General features: G+C 31.8%; 1 protein-coding gene across 5 annotated transcripts in view; it reads right to left on the minus strand.

Moving 5' to 3' along the window:
* Nucleotides 1–7,148: 7,148 nt before the first annotated feature.
* Nucleotides 7,149–19,189, minus strand: part of Sap30 (SIN3-associated polypeptide 30) — a 33,642-nt gene continuing 21,601 nt past the window's right edge. For all 5 annotated transcript variants that reach the window (XM_076495724.1, XM_076495726.1, XM_076495728.1 and 2 more), the window contains 3 exons: nt 12,904–13,026; nt 11,277–11,375; nt 7,149–8,068 (listed from right to left, as the gene is read on the minus strand). In XM_076495724.1, coding sequence (XP_076351839.1) covers nt 7,940–8,068; nt 11,277–11,375; nt 12,904–13,026 — 351 coding nt within the window. In that variant the 3' untranslated portion in view covers nt 7,149–7,939. The remainder of the gene's footprint in view (nt 8,069–11,276; nt 11,376–12,903; nt 13,027–19,189) is intronic.

Raw genomic sequence — 19,189 nt, forward strand, 5'->3', positions numbered from 1 at the left:
TTGAAATAAACGATTCAATAATAGATTCCTTTTTACCAACCCTATCAGTATAATGTACATTAATCGACATTTTTATTTAATCTCAGTTTAATTACAGTACTCATATAAATCGTAAACATTGTTATGTTAATTATTATTACTTTTCACATTTATGAAGATTATTCTACATCTTTAGCTTAGTATGTGGATGTAGGACAAATCTTAAGTCTCCTAAGTTGGCTAAATGCTGAATCTCGTGAAATATTGGGATAATGACCAAAAATATTGTTTGCGTGTGTGTGTTTTCTTATAACAAAGCCACATCAGGCTATTTGCTGAGTTTACCGAGGAGAATCGAACCCCTGATTTTAGCGTTGTAAACTTGTAGACTTACAGCTGTACCAGCGAGGGACAAACATATTGTTAATGTCAAGAACATGGAACTAGTTTCACATCTTAATCGTTATCTTTCAGTTTCATTGTGTATTGATGATGAAACTATGGCCCCTCGCTGGTACAGCGGTAAATCTTGTGATTTACAACGCTAAAATCAGGGAATTGATTCTCCTCGGTGGACTCAGCAGATAGCCTGATGTGGCTTTGCTATAAAAAAACACACACATTAAGTTAGGTACTTCTTGTCAGTTTGCTGTATACTGACCTATTAATTTTTAGTTCTGACCATTAAGAATAGCTTTCTTTTTATCATAGGTTATTAATAACGATGTTTTTATTATAAGTTGATGCAAATAGCAAATATACATTTATTTTTACTCTTACACTTTAATACAAAAAATATAAGTGTTAGGAGTGGTTTGTTTTGAATTTTGCGCAAAGCTACACGAGGGATATCTGCGCTAGCCGCCACTAATTTAGCAGTGTAAGACTAGAGGGATGACAGAGTCATCACCTCCCACCACCGACTCTTGGACTACTATTTTATGAACGGATAGTGGGATTGACCGTCACATTATAACGCCCTCACGGCTAAAATGGGCAAGCATGTTTGGTGTGATGAGGATTCGAACCCGCAACCCTCAGGACTAGGAGTCGAATGCCTTAACTACCTAGCAATAGTGTTAGTAACGTTAAATAAACCGTGAAGGAATTTTATGGCATTCAGTTCTATAAGTTACACAGAGAAACATTTACACTGAATTTTATTAAGCCATAATATAAATTAATTCATTCATAAAATAACCATGTAAATGTATTGTGATCATATACGTAAGTTAAACTTTCATAGATATATTGACTCTCAAAACATTATGATGACCAATCTATAAGGTCAGTTTAATTGTTCTGGTATCAAACTCTTGAAGTGTAGTTTTTATATGTACATTATTTTTGTGAACATTTCATTAATTTTAAATTTACGTTTTCCTTACAGAATAGTCTCTACGAAAAATTAGGCCTGGCATGGCCAAGCGCGTAAGGCGTGCGACTCGTAATCCGAGGGTCGCGGGTTCGCGCCCGCGTCGCGCTAAACATGCTCGCTTTCCCAGCTGTGGGGGCGTATAATGTGACGGTCAATCCCACTATTCGTTGGTAAAAGAGTAGCCCAAGAGTTGGCGGTGGGTGGTGATGACTAGCTGCCTTCCCTCTAGTCTTACACTGCTAAATTAGGGACGGCTAGCACAGATAGCCCTCGAGTAGCTTTGTGCGAAATTTAAAAACAAACAAACAAAACAAACGAAAAATTAGCTGACGTTATCACACTGACCCTTCGCTGTTTTCCTAACGTACAAGTGCTAGGTTTCAGGAACCATATAAAACATACCCCGAGGATGAAATAGTGAAAACCTCACACATTATATTTTTTATTATAAATCACTTTATTTCTACACTAAACAATACTGCTACATTTTGGAAAACTGTAGCCTAAAGAAACAAGTAAAATATTCCAATCTGGTTTTTGAAAGCTTTATACCGACTTACATTAACCCTGCATAAATCAGGCGTTCTCTGTAGATCATAATTTTTTTATGTAAAATTCTCTAGTACCGGACTATGAGAAGCTTTTGTTTGTTTGTTTTGAATTTCGCACAAAGCTACTCGAGGGCTATCTGTGCTAGCCGTCCCTAATTTAGCAGTGTAAGACTAGAGGGAAGGCAGCTAGTCATCACCACCCACCGCCAACTCTTGGGCTACTCTTTTACCAACGAATAGTGACCGTCACATTATAACGCCCCCACGGCTGAAAGGACGAGCATGTTTAGCGCGACGGAGATGCGAACCCACGACCCTCAGATTACGAGTCGCACGCTTTAACACGCTTGGCCATGCCGGGCATAAGAAGATTAGTGTGAAACTTTTTCTCAAAACATAACAATGTAGTCGTATTACATTTTACTAATAATCCGGCACATTACAATGACAATCATTAAACTTTATCACATTAAGTATTACGTTGTTAAGAATTTTCTGAGTTATCAAACATGGTATATATTGTTTAATTAATGTGCACCATACAATTCGACAGCATATTCAATACCTGTAGTTAACTTTACTTATATCATCTTTAAACTACAAAGTTACATAGATTTTATTGATACACGTTTATTTGGGAATTTCTTTCGATAAGATATACTCTTAGCAAGTAATAAAATACGTGTGTGTGTGTGTGTGTGGCACTCAACTGGCAGAATATATGTTGTTTTTCCTTTTGTGGTTCACTGCTTCTAATGTTAGTTCAAACGTGAGACTGATCAGTTATTACACCAAGCTCCCTTTCTTTTATGACGCTGTTACGGTTAATTCTATCCATATTTATATTATGAGGACCCACATGTAATGTCTCACATTAATTATAATTAAAACTCATTCGCCATTTATTTGCACAACTCACTGAATGATTTAAATCCTTTTGTAAATTAACAGTATCCTCTTCACAGCTGTCAACACCCAATATCATAATACCATCTGCAAAATTTAAGCATTTTATTCACCATTCCTTCATTTATGTCATTAATATAAATAAAAAAAAGAGCAAAGGTCCTAATTAGGCTGAGTCTTGAAATAACCAACTTGTAATGTTAATCTAGTTTAACTGAACTACTTTAATGTACAACCCTTTGCTTTCTTCCATCTAGCTATTTTTCTATTCAATTAGCTAACTTATCACCCACACCTATAAATGTTTTTTTTTTGAAAGGCTTTTACGTGGCATTTTGTCAAATACCTTCTGGAAATCCAGATACACCAAATCTAGACTCTTACCCTCATCTGCATAAACAGTGATCTTTTCAAAGAATTCCAAGAGATTTGTAAGGCGAGGTTTCCCTCAGTAAAACCATTTTGACTATCCAATAAAATTCTAAACTTTGTTAAATGACTTTGCAAAGTATCTTTTATCAGACCTTCCAAATCTTTTCCCACAGGTGATGTAAGACTAATTAAGTCTATAATTACTGGAACAATTTTTATCACCTTTCTCGAAAAGAGGAGTTACATTAGCAAGCTTCTATTTCTCTCACTATTGAAAGACTCCTGGTACCTGACCATTATTCAAGGATTGGCAACAATTAGTATCCAGCAGCTCACGTATCCAATCTTTAACCTCCTTCTAAACCATTTTGGAAATATTATTTGTCTCGAGAGCCTCGTTGTTCTTTAAGCTTCTCAGTTTATTTCTTAATTAGTTCAGAATTAACGTTGTCATGTTGTTTAGTCTCGTTTCCATTTATCAATTGTTTTTTAACGGTATATATACCATTAACTTTAACAAACCTTTCAGCAAATTGGCAATCTACTTTTAGGCTCATATGTAACAAGCTTTGTTTTACCAAAATGACAGCTTAATATTAATTTGGAGGTATACAGACAAATACTTCGATGATGATTCTGATGTGATACAACGATGGAATACTGTTTTAACTGCATTCTGTGGATTGGGAATGAAATATGGTCCACTTGACCACGAATATCAAGATATTCAAAATAACATCTTTTAAGATGTTAAACAAAATTAAACAATTTTATTTTCTCATGTCTAGCTGTTATAGATAATCTCAAATAAAGCAATTAAAAAATAAAATGACCATTAGATATTATCTTTAGTTTAAAAAACAAAAGTTTGACTCTAAACTCAAGAGTATCGTGCAGAAGTTATGTTTGTGAAGCACCTTTAGACAAAAGAAATCCGTTAGACTAAGTTTTCTTACACAACTTTGTATGTGCTTAAGACTGAATCTCACGTTTCGAAAAACATAATAAAATATCAGAATTGTTATGTTTCTCAAAGGCTACTTTACATCAGAGCCATTTCATTTTGGCCTTTGGTCATTCTCTCAGTGTATTTTACAAGCCAACAAGGATTACAACATCCTTTTTAAACTAACATGTTGATTTCATTCACGTATCATACAGGTTCCTCCGACTTTTTATGAATATTCAAGTAGGTATATCAATTTCAGTTTTATGGAAACAACTAGTTACTTATGGTATAATATTGATAAGCGGTAGGTATGTATATCAGTAAAAGAAACTTGCTGGGTAAATCTCATTACAAATTGAAATACAGCATTTGCAGAACTTGTCTCAACCACCCGTGCGGTGAAACTTGACTCTGTTTATGTATATAACCATAAAGCTATTTACACTTCGCTTCGAGAAAATTGAGCTGATTATGAAAACTTCATTAGAAAAACGTTTTCTAATTTAAGAAATTAATGGAATGTTAACATTTGCTTTGAAAATATTATATGATCAGGCCCAGCTGGTTAGAGCACTCGACTCGTAATCTGAGGGTCGCGGGTTCAAATCCCCGCCACACCACACATGCTCACCCTTTCAGTGGTGGGGGCGCTATAAAATAACGACCAATTCCACTATTCGTTGGTAAAAGAGTAGCCAAAGAGTTGGCGATGATGACTGCCTGCCTTTCTTCTAGTCTTACACTATTAAATTAGGGAGATAGCTATCATATAGCTTTGCACGAAATGATAAAACAAACAAATGTTATGTGATCACGCAATAAATCAATTATTTTTGATCAACTACATTTCCATTCCATGCTATTAGTTTGCGATAAGTTTCTAATATTTGATTTTCAATATTCAGGCTCTTTATTGGCCGAGGTAAATCTGTGAGCTCATAACGCTAAAAATCAGAGTAGTACACACAGAGCCCATTGTATAACTTTGAATACTTCACACAAATACAAACAAATCAATATACAGAAAATAATGACAACCCTTCTTATTACTGAATGGTTTGGTTAGATCTTGAAGGTAAAATTCTGGTGAAAGATCTATAACTGCGTTTGTACTCCAGTAGTTTCGCTTTTGTTCGATAGGTTGAGAATTAAGATTAATGATAAATTTTAAAATCATCCTTTACTTTTGCAACGTAATTTTCTTTTGTGAAGATGCTTCTTTGCAAAAACACATCTGATAAACAATTCAGTAATTAGCTTAAGCCATTACATGTTTATTGACAAGTAGCAACAGGCTAAAGAAATAAGTTTGTGACAAAGTACGTATAATTATTTAGTAATAATGTCTACAGCAACCAGTATCCGTGTTATATCGTTTTTGAAATTTGGTTGATAAACTCGTCAATAGTCATGTTAATGGTTAAGGCACTATTTTACTTTGAGGGAGTTGTCAATAGTCACAAAATTTATGTTCCTTACACTTAACAACCAGCAATTGGAAAATTGTCATACTTACTAAGTAAAAAAATCAACTTATTTACTGAATGAGAAGATGTAGCACAGAAAAAGTCAATTAGGCCTAAGGTTTTTATTATAAACTTTATTAATCACAGTTCTTTAATTATTTAAGTTACGTATCTTTTCTACCTAAGTAGAAACTTTAAATAACGATTTTTTTTTTAAATGTTACGCAAAGCTACTCAAGGGCTATCTGCGCTAGCCGTCCCTAATTCAGCAGTGTAAGACTAGAGGGAAGGCAGCTAGTCATCACCACCCACCGCCAACTCTTGAGCTACTCTTTTACCAACGAATAGTCACATTATAACGCCTCCACGACTGAAAGGACGAGCATGTTTTGGTGCGACCGTGATTCGAACCCGCGACCCTGCGATTACGAGTCGAACGCCTTAACACGCTTGGCCATGCCGGGTCTCAAATTGGTAATTTTTAAATATAAAAATATTAAAACAAAACAAAAACTAGTTTTGGTATTAACTATATTAAAATAACAAAATCCACTAACCTGAATATGTCAGTTAAGGAAGGCTTCTGTATGTTTGGATTATTTTGTGTCCGCTTAATGTGATAAAAAAAATCTGCATTTATTGTGGTTGGCTTGCAAGTTCTCAGTGACGAATATGTCATTATTAAAAATGATAGTGATAACGTATAGTGTAAAACGAAATCAAAGAGAAAGATACAACGAAGACGTAGCACATTTCCTAATACTTCTTAAACATCTCCAACATGAAACGAAAATATTTTGTATAAATTTCTGTTTCTCGTCTTCAAATACCTACATACATTATTATGTCTTTACTTCTATCATTTTTAAAGCTTTTAACATATAAAAAAAAGACCTAAACTGTATGAATCGCAGGTGAAAGAAAATTCATTTCTATTATATTAGTGCCTAAACAATCATGCTTTAACTTGTAATCATGTTCTTTACATTTGATTTTTATCACTGAATCAAGAGAACGTTTTTACTTACTTTAGTGACCTAGGAGTAAATATTTACCTGTGTCAGTGGCTTAAGAGGGACTATTTTATTGGTAGTAGTAATTTATAAGTGAATAATTTACTTGAACTTTTCCTATAAACAAAAAGTTTTTTTTTAAATGAAAAACTGAAAGAATTTTATTTTAGAAATATAATTAAAAAAAAAATGTGTTAGTAGATCAGCTGTTTTATTAGCAATACTAAGAAATGCTTAAGAATAACTTGTTCATGGAAATAATTTCTCTGCAATACTTCTAAATTCTTAATAAAAATAACATATAGGTTCTGACTGTTGAACATAAAGAGTACTAGATTTTATTTATTTTGACAATAATGTCTGAAATCTAAAAGAAATAATGAAATATCTTCCCACTATTTCATCTTACTTTATTATAGTTTTTATTGTTTTGAATAAACCATCATATACCTTAAACTAACTACAGTTTAGTTATTCAAGTTGATTTTAACAACAGATATGAAGCTTAAAAAAAGAAATAAATGTACATGTTAGTGTACTTTAGGTTTAACTTTATTGGTTTCATAGAAATGTATAAAAATACCTTGAAAAACCACCAATTCAGCTACATTTCACTTTATAAAAAATTCACATGTAGCAAAAATACAAAATAAAAATCATTTTTATCAGATATTTTGTTGTTGTTCTAAGTATTCAACAGTTCTGTACTTTTCCCTTTCAAAGGAACCTTGGAGATTTAGGATTCCAGCCAAATACAGTATCCATTCCTTCTTCGCTTATCAATTGGACATATTACTGTTTCAAACATACAAGTCTATTACATAACAGACCTTCACTAGAAAATTACAATGCAAACATTTTCAGGTGGTGATGGTATGAGGTTCTATTATCTAATATGAACTTACATATTTTCAGTTAAAACGATTTTCAAAATTCACTTTATTATGATACACAATATCAGGTATATTATCAGGTAGTGCAACTTGTCCTATGATAAAATAGCAAATTTATGTGATAAAAATATCCTTCCAAAGTAAAGATTACTGTAAATTACAAAGCACTGATTCTTTAGAAGTGTATATCTTATATCAACGTAACAATGATCAACAACTACACTGTACATCCATGGGAAATAAATTTATATGGAAAATTATAAATAAGAGACTAATTTTTCTTGATATATATATGTATATTCAACTTGAAGGGGTAATACTGTGCTGAACAGTGTATCATACATTCAGGATAAAACAATTCAGTAAATTCTTCACTATGTACAGTTAGTACGTGCACAGGCGAATCTTAACAAAATGTAAGTCATTCAGTTTTTAGCTACCACCAGAATCTGCTCCATTTTTTTGATCTAGTTTGTTCTTATTGTTTTTCACCATATAAATAAAAAAAGTTATTGCTTCTTTCTCCACAACCTGTATGGTCTTGAAATGTCGACTTAATGCCTGGAATGAAAATGAAATAAAGGCTTTTATTAACTAAAAAAAAAATTATTTCATGTACAATATTGTGGGTGTACTTATGGTAATAAATACAAGATTTACATCACCTCACACGACTGTCAGGCTTGACTTTAAACTTTCCAATTATTTCATAAGCATACTGTGCTTCCTAGTTCAATTAGCATTTATTACTTTTACACACAACGTTCTAAACTCAAAACATTTAGTGAATATCTTGAATATTAGATATTTCAGTTATGTTTGTTTTGTAATTTTGCACAAAACTACACGAACTCTATCTGTGCTAGCTGTCCCTAATTTAGCAGTGTAAGACTAGAGGCAAGGCAGCTAGTCATCACCACCTTCCACCAACTCTTGGTCTACTCTTTTACCAACGAATAATGGGATAGATCATTACATTGTAATGTTTCCATCGCTGAAATGGCAAGCATGTTTGATGTGACGGGGATTCGAACCTGTTCCCAGTTAATTTTTTTGCTATTCAAATATTTCAAGGTTCACAAAGTGATGTAAAAGGTATATGATTGGTCTTTCAGCCAATGTCCATAAATGAAACTTGGCAGAGGTTGCTGTATCTTTATAATTGAAAATACTTTATTTCAGTACTGAGTATGGTTCTCATGAACGCTAATAACAGCCTGGCACCGATTTTCATACTTAAAATCATTAATTACAAATCCCAGATATATCATCAAACAAAATGATATCATACATTAGTCTGAATTCAAATTAACAAACAGCAGCAAAAAAGTGTCACAGGATGTAGTCTGTATAATAAATGGTATTAATAGTACGATTCTACAGAGAATGTGGAGAGCAGTAGATCTAACAGTGCTTATTCCTTCTCAGACTGCTATGTAAAAATATGCAGTTCACTTTGGTTCCAAGTTCTCTTCAATTTAGTATATGTTTGTTATTTGTCAGTAGAACAAAGCAAGGCTCTTCTGCAGAACAAATGTTGCACCATGTCATTAGTATCTTGGACATGCCCTTGCCACCATCACAGATGCTCATTTAAGTACAATCTATTCACAGAAGAGCAGATAACACTTGAACTGGATGTTCTGAATGTCAAAATTAACAGAAGCATATTTGCCTTGCGGATCGTGGCTGTACTTACACTAGGAATTACTCCGTTGAATGGAAAGAAATTACATGCTCTGCTGTTGAGAGCTGTATCTATTTTGAAAATCCCTATTGTGATTGGCTGGTTTCTATCATTTGGTAGTTCTCCATTTGAGTGAAACATCCAGTTGTCCTCCTGGGTCTCCAGCAGTGGTTCATGAATGATGTGAAGCACTTTAAACTGTGACCAACATGAAAGTGACAACTTGGACAATAATACTATGCAAGAAATAGGCTTAATCATTTTTACTTCAAACATATGACTGGTCATCATATTTAATTTACTTAAGTAGGAACCATGGAGGCAATTGCATATTTAAAAAAAGGAGTGTTTAATAACAATACAAATTTTAATTAACCTTTATTTAACTCAGTATTTAATTTTAAATTAGAAAAAAACAAATGCTTTTGTCTTTAAAGCTAAACCTATTTTAAAGAATTTTGAATCTATAATTTTAATAATGTTTTGAAACAAATCATGTGTGAAGTAAACAATTATACTTGTTATTACATCAGTGACTTATTTTGCAGCATAAAACCCATTTTCAAAAGAACTTTATGATAAATTATCATAAAAATACCATACCAATGTTTTACTCTTGTATTAAGATACTGGTTGAAGCCACTTAGAAAGAATTTCATGTTATTTTGGGAGAACAAAGTGGTTGTTTTTAAATTTATCGGTTATTGCTACGATGTTCTTATTTTATGGATTGTGGTAAGAAATTTACTTAATGTTGTTGATATAAATTATATTAAAATAAACATGAAAATTTATTTTAAAAAACTACTAATTTCCTTGTGAAACAGAAACATTGTTTAGCTGATCTTAAGTACGATAACAGTTAATCAAATTTTAATAAATAAACTTAGAATTACAAAATTTTTTAATCTCAAAGTCTTATGTGCGAGACAGGTCCAATTTAATCTACACTTTGATCAACCAGTGTTACTGGATTATAACAGTTTCAAAGAAGTCTGCCCCTCATCAGTAACCCTGAACAGAAGTTAACCAAAGAGAGATAAACTGAACCTACATCATTTTGTAAAGTATCAAACATACTGTTAGCATAAGCAAGCTTTGTTGTTGCTATGAAAAAAAAACTAATAAATTGGATAGATGAAGGAAAATTGTAATTGCCTATTATTCACTTGCTTATCCAGTGTATATGGTTTTCTCACAGTTACTATCAAGCTCACTCACACATACACCAACAGTATGTTTAATATAAACTAAGAATTTATATAATCCATGCCTACTTGGGAGAATCAAAAATTTATATATTGTCTCTGAAGGCCCCTTTCATCAATTAAATGACAAACTATTTTATATTTACAACTGAGAGAATAAAAGTTTTGTATCATAAGTGGTAGGGTGGGTCAAAATGACTCGTGTAATAAACTTCAAAATATTTTTTATAACACGGTGGGGTATGAATGACTTCCAAATAATAAACAATTACAATAGTTGGAAAGAGAACAGCAACGGAACATCCACTCTGCTTAACTGTGAAGAACTAATTGAGGGTAGGGTCCAGAAAATGTCAGAGTTCCTGAATTGAAATACTGAGTTGAAAAATCAACATGGTTCATTCTAACTCCACCCTACCAACTAGTTGGGGGGTTAAACTTACATATCAGCTGTATTAGTACAAAATAGTTGAAGGAGCAAATCTTGGTTTCTGATTGTTGGCTTTCTTACTAAACTCCAATTAAAAACTTTAATGAATTTTATTTACTCTTCTCAGTGGTGATCATTAGAAATAACACTAACAGTCCTCAATCTGACTTTATAGTTATTAAACCTAATTTGTACAATATATAAAATTATTTGAAATAATATTGGTAAGATTAATCAAATAATTATTTTACTAAAAATTTTGGCTAACGTTCAAATGCATAAGCTGACAGATTATTTAAAAATAAGCAAAGAAAAATATTGAGTCTAATATGATTTTGTTCACAAAAATTGTTGTCCTACATCTATCAAGGGCTTAAATGATGACCATCACAGTATTTCTAAGGTATAACTTATAACTAGTACAAAATTAAAAATATTCCTTACATCAGCAAGCTGGGCTTTGTTTAGCCCTGGTCGAGTTTGGATCTTATAATGACGTTTGTACCTTCGCAACGTATTAACCTGAAGCTGGTACAAATCAACCTACCGATAAAAGAAATAAATGAAAATTATTTAAGAACTGTCAGCATGTTAATGTAGTTGCTATAACTTTGAAAATACTAAAATTCCTGTTTCCTCACTTTAAGTTTTCTTTCTTCCTTTTGTTATTAATTATCTTTCATTTCTCTTTTAACTATTCATAATTAATTACTTAACTCTCTCTATTTTGTCAAACAAATAAGAAATTGTTACAAATGTAACTTCTTAATGGTATATATATAGTTTTTTTTAAAACATTTGCCAATTTTTCACCTGAATGTGAAAGTGTCCCCCCTCACACAAATATATCAAATCACCTATGATAAGATTTTATATATCTGCCTGACTATTTGAATGTCTTGCTGCTATATAAAGTTGGTTATTGTGTATACATTTAGAGGAGCAATCAGTGAAATTTGCTAATCAGTTAATAACTGGACTTCAACTATGCAATTATTTGCACAAGACTTGAATAGTTTAAATAGCCAACAATAGTAATAACTGAAAACATTCACTTCAATCAAGCTGAAAAGCCTTAAATTGAAAATAATGACAAATCATAATGTCAGTATTCTGATGACTTGGATGGTTGAAATAATTGGAAACCAGTTTCAGTTAATTATTTTCATGTTACATATTTGAAAACTGTTTCTCTATGCCAGAAATAGTTCAATTATATTCATTTTTTTATTCTAGTTTTTTGTAGCCTATATTGCCACAGATTCCTGATCTTAATTTATTATGCAGAAATGTGTATACTTTTTTATTTATTATTTTTAGTATCCTTGAGTTGCATCAAAAAATAAATTCATTAAACCCTGAACTCATTCCTCAAGTGATACTACATTTTACAAAAAGTCCAAGTCACGTAATTTAAAAATATCTGCTGTTAGATTTTTTTAGTACCTTTAAGTTACAGATTAGACCTTGCTTTAGCAGCCTATTTATGTGTTTCACAAACTGATTTTTATAATTAATATATAAAGGTATTTATTTTAATAAATTATTTTATTGACAACCTCAATTGGGTAAAATATGGTAAATAAAAAAAATGAAGTGCTTCTAAACAACATTTTGAACAAAAAAAAGGCACAAACAAGATACTTTTGGCTTGGTTTGTTTTGAATTTCGTGCAAAATTACACGAGGGCTATCTGCACTAGCCATCCCTAATTTAGCAGTGTAAGAATAGAGGGAAAGCAGCTAGTCATCACCCCCACCACCAACTCTTAGGCTCCTATTTTACCAACAAATAGAGGGATTGACCATCACATTATAACAGCCCCACAGATGAAAAGGCAAGCATGTTTGGTGTGACGGGGATTCAAACTTGTGACCCTCAGATTACGAGTCAAGTGCTCTAATCATCAGGCAGTGTTGGGCCTTGACACTTTTAAACACTGTTTTTACTAGTAACATGCACATACTGTTTACCTATACTTTTAAACGCTGTTTTTACTAGTAACATGCACATATTGTTTACCTATACGTTTAAACACTATTTTAACTAGTAACATGCACATATTGTTTACCTCTGGAGCATCAATGTCTTGCTCATTTGATGCATTGTCATCATCACTGTCTTTTCGTTTTCTTTTAGCTCTAACACTCTGAATGACACTTTTATGGTGATCACATATGTAAATATGCCGGGCCTAGAAAACAAATACATTTTGTTACAATAAATGTTTTCAGTGTAACCACTTAATAAAAACATATCACAATGCATTCACAAATACTTTTTAAACTTTAAATAAAAAATCTAACACTTATAAGCAAAACCCATTTAAAAGTTTGATTAAATACTTATGATATGATTCAAAACGAATAACACTGACATCTGCTGAAATAATCAAGGAAACAACTACTTACATCCACTTTATATGAGGAAAAGTTGAGTACATTTTCAAAACTTAAATTTAAGTAAACCATTATGGAGTTGCACTTGTAATAACAAAATATTATAGTGTTTACCAATTCAATAAACTGATTTCTCCTTTGAAAATAATAATATTTTTTGGGATAAAGTTGTTGATGACCAATGATAATAAAATAAAACTCAAAATTACAACAAAGCATGCTTGAAAGTAATTATAAATAAAAGGAGATAAAAACAATTATAGAGGAAAAGGGGTTTCAGCACGTGAAATGGGGAAGGGGGTAAAATAACAGACAGAAATAAGTTTACATCAAAGTTAAGTAGCCTTTATAATTATGGCTATCAAAATCCTTTTTAAATTTTTTCATTAAACTGAGAAACGTTAATCATAATAAAAATAATCCAAGTTGATTTAACAAAAAACAAGGAGCATTATAGCAATGTCTGAATACAATTTTTTATTCAGATACTGCTAAATACCAGAAGAATTGTAAAACAGTGTGCCTTCATTTTGCGATACACATATAAGGTAACTATGTTTAAAATTTGTCTTATGTTATATACATATAACCCAGGTTGCCAGGTGTTAGGAACAATTAGTTCTTGTCCTGGATTAAAAACTACCCAATTACTTTAATATTAACTTGGCATTTGCTAGCCAGAACTGATAAGCTTTTAACTATGGTTCCAAACAAAAATCAAATAAGTCAGAAGACATTTCATAAACAGCTGCTGGAAGTCTGTTGATTCTTCAGTAGTGGTTACAAAAAATTTACTGTGGCTGAATATGAATCAGTTTACTAGAATTTTAGAATATTTTTTTTAGGTCTAATGATAAAATAAGTTTCAATATGATTGGACAGAGCAAGAATAAGAATATATAATATCATAGTAAATATAACAGAATGAGTTGGGTGCTAATTTAGAAGAAATACATTATTCAATTAAGTTTTTAATTGACTTCTTTGTTATAAATTGATTGTTTAGTTCTGTCTAAAACTACAATGCTTTTATAAATAGAGTATTTTTCAACTTACAAAAGTTTTGAGCATGGTGTTTTTATTACATTAATTCACCTTGAAATGAGATATATAAACTAAGTTTAGCAAGTAGAGTAGGTGGCAGCAAAACACTGAAAATGCAAATTCTTATTAACTGAATATCACTTTCATGTTTATCTTAGCGAACAACATATATAAATAAATACACTAACTAGCTATCTAGTTATTTCTAATTGTGATTATTTATGTATTTCACACAAGATAAACAGGATACCATAGCACACTTTACGAAGAAATAAACTGGTCATACTGCAATTGTCTTTAGCTGTCATGTGATTCACCACATAGGAAATGCCCAGATTACTTTACAAATACAACTTGTGTTAAAAGATTTATCCTATAATTATTTTTATTTTTGTAAAATGTGCAAATTGCAAACAGAAGATTTTTTATAAAAGTGAAAGAAGGATAAATTAAAAATTACTTTTAAAATTACCAGCTTTCCTATTATTCTATAAGTCTGATCAAAAACATTTTAGGCATAAAAAAAAGTATGGCTAAAAATGATTTGAACGTGCCATTTAAAGGAATGAATTAAAAACTGGCAGCCAAACTCGTAGATACACTGACACCATTGACAATAATTTTAAAATAAATATCCATTTGTTGGTTAACTATTCTGCTAATTTCGTTTCACCCATCGTCATGCTCCAAGCTGAACAAAAAACACAACCTGGCTAACTAATGAATAATCATCTATATGATTATATAGATGTGATTATTCACTATATGCTGTTAAACTTATCAATTATATGAGTACAGCAAACAGATTGGTTGCTAATTTTGATTTTTACCCCTTTAAGTCACATAATCAATCCTTTTTCAGCCAGCCACACCTTTTTCTTTTTTTCATACCTAAGGTGTTTTTAATTAGATACCATGACATTTAGTCAGTATACACCAACAAACCACTGCAAGTAAAAAAGTGACACTTTATAGTAACCCACATTAGTTTTTAAGATTGCAACCAAGTTATTCAAAATATACCTTTACAGAAATAATAAGATTCTTTAAAATATATGGTGATAGTTTTCTCTCTCTAAAACAGTGCTAATAACTTCCTTTATCGTAACGCCAGGTAAACTAGGTTAACAGTAAACTGTCATCACCCTCCATACAATTGTTACAGCCATATCAAGCATTGCTTTTTATTATAACTGCTAAAGCTAACATCATGTAACATTAAATACTCTTTAAGTAGGATAACTTGATAAAATTGAGTAAGTTTGAGCTGAAAAGTTGGCAATGGATATTCAATAATAACCATCCACCCATACAATTCTTTTGAAAACTTGAGCTAGAAACTGCTGATTTAGTTTGCTTGACCTAACTAATACTTATATATCTGCACATCCTTTTAACCAGAGTTCTGCTGATCTAAAATCATCTGTCTTTAATCCAAATGATAACACTCTTAAAAAATTGTCCACATTTACTTTTAGGTGTAGCTGTAGTAAAACGTTCAGACTGACAGGTCACAACTTTTTGCGTAGGCACACAAAATTTTTGACAAATTTGAGTGGTTTTCTTGAACAACTATGCATATATAGCTTATATTTACACCAGATAAAACTTTTAATTGTAGGTTGAAATAGTTATCTGTGAATCACCTTTGAAGAAATTCATAGAAGTACGTTTTTCTATCAAATAGTTTCTCTGCTTGTTGAGAAGAAACTTAATCAAAATTGGAGGCATTATGTCTAAAGTTTTTTTGTTTTTTTTTTATGGAATGCCTTAAAATTTGGTATGTGAAGAAGTAAGAGTCCAGTGGAGCACATCCAATGAAAATATGTCACAGTTTGAATTATCACAGTACAAGATAAAAAAGGTGGTAAATCCTTTAACTATCACTCTTGTTAATAACACACTATATCCTGCAGCATGCTGTTTCATTCACACAACACACTACCATGTGTCTTGATCTCCCTTCTTACCTATTGTGTTTTTGTCAGAAAGCACCATAAGCCATTTAGCCTGAGATGCAAGATTAAAACCTTACCTAACAGATATGGGCAGATTTCAGAGAGTGATTTCTTACTTACAACAGTCTAGTCAGAGATGGTGAATAAGATCCTTGAAAAGTTATACAAATTGTGCCATAATATGTAACAAATACACATCAAAACTTCTGTAAAACCTATCATTTGGTTCTCTTCACCTGTTATTTTGTTGAAAGTTGTAATTTTACTACACTGTAAATTTGAAATATTTCTGATAGATGATTTCATCCATTCACAAGACAGCTATTCCCATTTCTTGTTGTCCTCTACAAGAGAACTTGTATTTTTATTACATATGCCAAGTCTTTCACATCACACACACCCTTTTTAGAATCACTTGATCCTAACATGTCTCTCATGCAAATTATCATGCATTACTTCTCCACCAGTTGAAACATAGTACACTCACTTGGCACATATGACTCCCTCTATGCACTTTTGAATTTTTGCAGATTATGGAAGCACTGGAAATGAGTGAAAAGGACAGGAACTGTGAGAAGAGGAAAATACCTATCAGAAATACATTTTCAATACAGGAATATTTTAACTTTCAACATTGTGCATAATTTACTGAAGGGAGTGAATATATACATAACCAAGGGGAATTAGTGGTGTCAAAGAAGACTACTCAACAAAAAATATAAGTAACTCAAGCCACCCAAAGGGGAGGGTGCAAAATTGGTATACTGTCCTTCAATGGCCTAATTGAAGATAAAGACAAGATAGTACAGAGATGGGAACATGCAGATAAGCATAGGAGATGTTCATCTTGGTCATCCACAGACCTGGATAAAATACCTACTGAAGACTGAGATAGTAATCTGTGGTAAACAAAATGAATGAAGTTGGTCAGACTGATGAAGGGCCTACAGTCCTGTCTTTTTGGAAACCACAAACAGATGAGAGTAAAACCCTAGTGAATAATATGCAACAGGTTTAATAGATGACAGGTTATGGGATCTTGAGGAGAAGGGAAAGAAACAGGTACCTGGGACAAGGGAAGTGGGGGTGAGAAATGGAATTTTTGTGTCATTCAGACAAAAACATAAGAGCCTAAACATCAGTGGTGAAAGGACTCCATTCACAAACAAAGGCCACAAATCAAGTTTCTACTAGGCCTGAACCAATCAGGTACTCACCAGAACTGTTGATGACATATTGCGAGTTGAGAAAAATGACAAATTATGGTACTGTGGTGAGGAACAGGGCTGGAAAGGGAAGGACAAGAAACTGCATTTGATGTAACATTCAGCTCCAACCGAGATAAAGAGACTACCAGATATGAAAGGGTTGATTGTTGCTGAAAAGATGCCTCCAAGGACTCCAGAACCATATCAAAGATGAAACATCTTAAAAAGAACTCCATATTCAAATCTTGGAGATAAAGAGCACGTAAACAGGTTCTAGATAAGTGAGCATCATGACCAAAATAAAATACCAACAACAGATAAACCACATTTGCAAAGCCAGAGCCAAAGACAATATATGAGCCAGTGGAGTTTTATTAGTCTTAATTCTCTATTATCAAATTACTAGCCCAATAATTGTACAATTAATTAAAATTAACATATTCCACAATTTACAGGTTAAAATGCAAATATAAATATCAAAATATCTTTTAAAACTTGTAATAATACTATTAATTACTAGTAATGCAACTGTGTACACAACTTTCATAAAATAATATATTTTTCATTCATAAAAGTAACCCTTTTGTGACGGGCTTGGTATAACATACTAGTTTGTCTACACATTTGCACATGTTAAGTATTTACATTATGTCTTTTAATGCATCATGTATATCTTCATAAAAGTTGGTAGATATTGAATGAAGATTACAAGCATTTTGTACACAAAAAATCAGATTTTTAATGAAATATTTTCACCGAAGATTTGTTTTTGATAACACCTTGTCTGTTTCATTTCTAGTCTAAGTACAAAGTGATTTCATGTTATGATTAAAAAAACTATTCTTCATTCCAAAAACTCAAATATCATTTGTATAATCTCTAAAACCTTCTAAATACATTTCATATGCATGTTTTCAGTAAGACTAAGTTATTTACTATACTCTTAACTATGTGAGATTTGTCACCTGACCAACCTCAAAACCATTATAAAAAAATTAGGAAATATAAATTATGCTTTTAGGATATTGTAATTGTAGATATTGTAACACAAAAATGCAAATGTTTAGTCTAAGCAGCTTAAATCTTATAACACTATATATTTATACCAACATTTATTATTATTGTGTAGACCTTCCAGTTGTGCCTGGCTAACATCACATAACTGGCACTGATGTGGTGCATCTGCACTTATGTATCCAATAATATAAAACTGACTTTTAGTCTTCCTTGTCTTGACTGTGTTTTACTGGACCAGTATGTTGTAATATACGGTCACAATTCAATTATTATGTTGTTATATATTACATATAAAATACTCAAGTAAAAAAGTTAGTTCACATGAACTTCCTATAGGTACTGATTTTCATGTTTGCATAATTTACAAATTTTTACATTCTTTAGGTGCCAGGTAGACGATTCAAGTTCTATAAAATTACTGAGTTTACCTTCACTAGCATTCAAATACCTTACTAGAAAGATAATTATAACATTGTTAGGAAATATAGGGCTAGTAACTTTTAAAAGTACAATGCACATAACAATAACCCTTAAACCCAATTGCAAAAAGTTTATCATTATGAAACCTTTTAATTGTCTATGTTTTATACACAAGCATATATACAATACTGACAGGAAACAAGAAATATATCATTCACGTTATATCGAAAAATAAAACCAGTCATTTTACACAAATACATAAAATACTCAAGTAGCTTACAAACATTTTAAAAACAGAAACAGTTTTAAAA

This window comes from Tachypleus tridentatus, chromosome 3, assembly GCF_004210375.1.
Source record: "Tachypleus tridentatus isolate NWPU-2018 chromosome 3, ASM421037v1, whole genome shotgun sequence".
Lineage (NCBI taxonomy): Eukaryota > Metazoa > Arthropoda > Merostomata > Xiphosura > Limulidae > Tachypleus > Tachypleus tridentatus.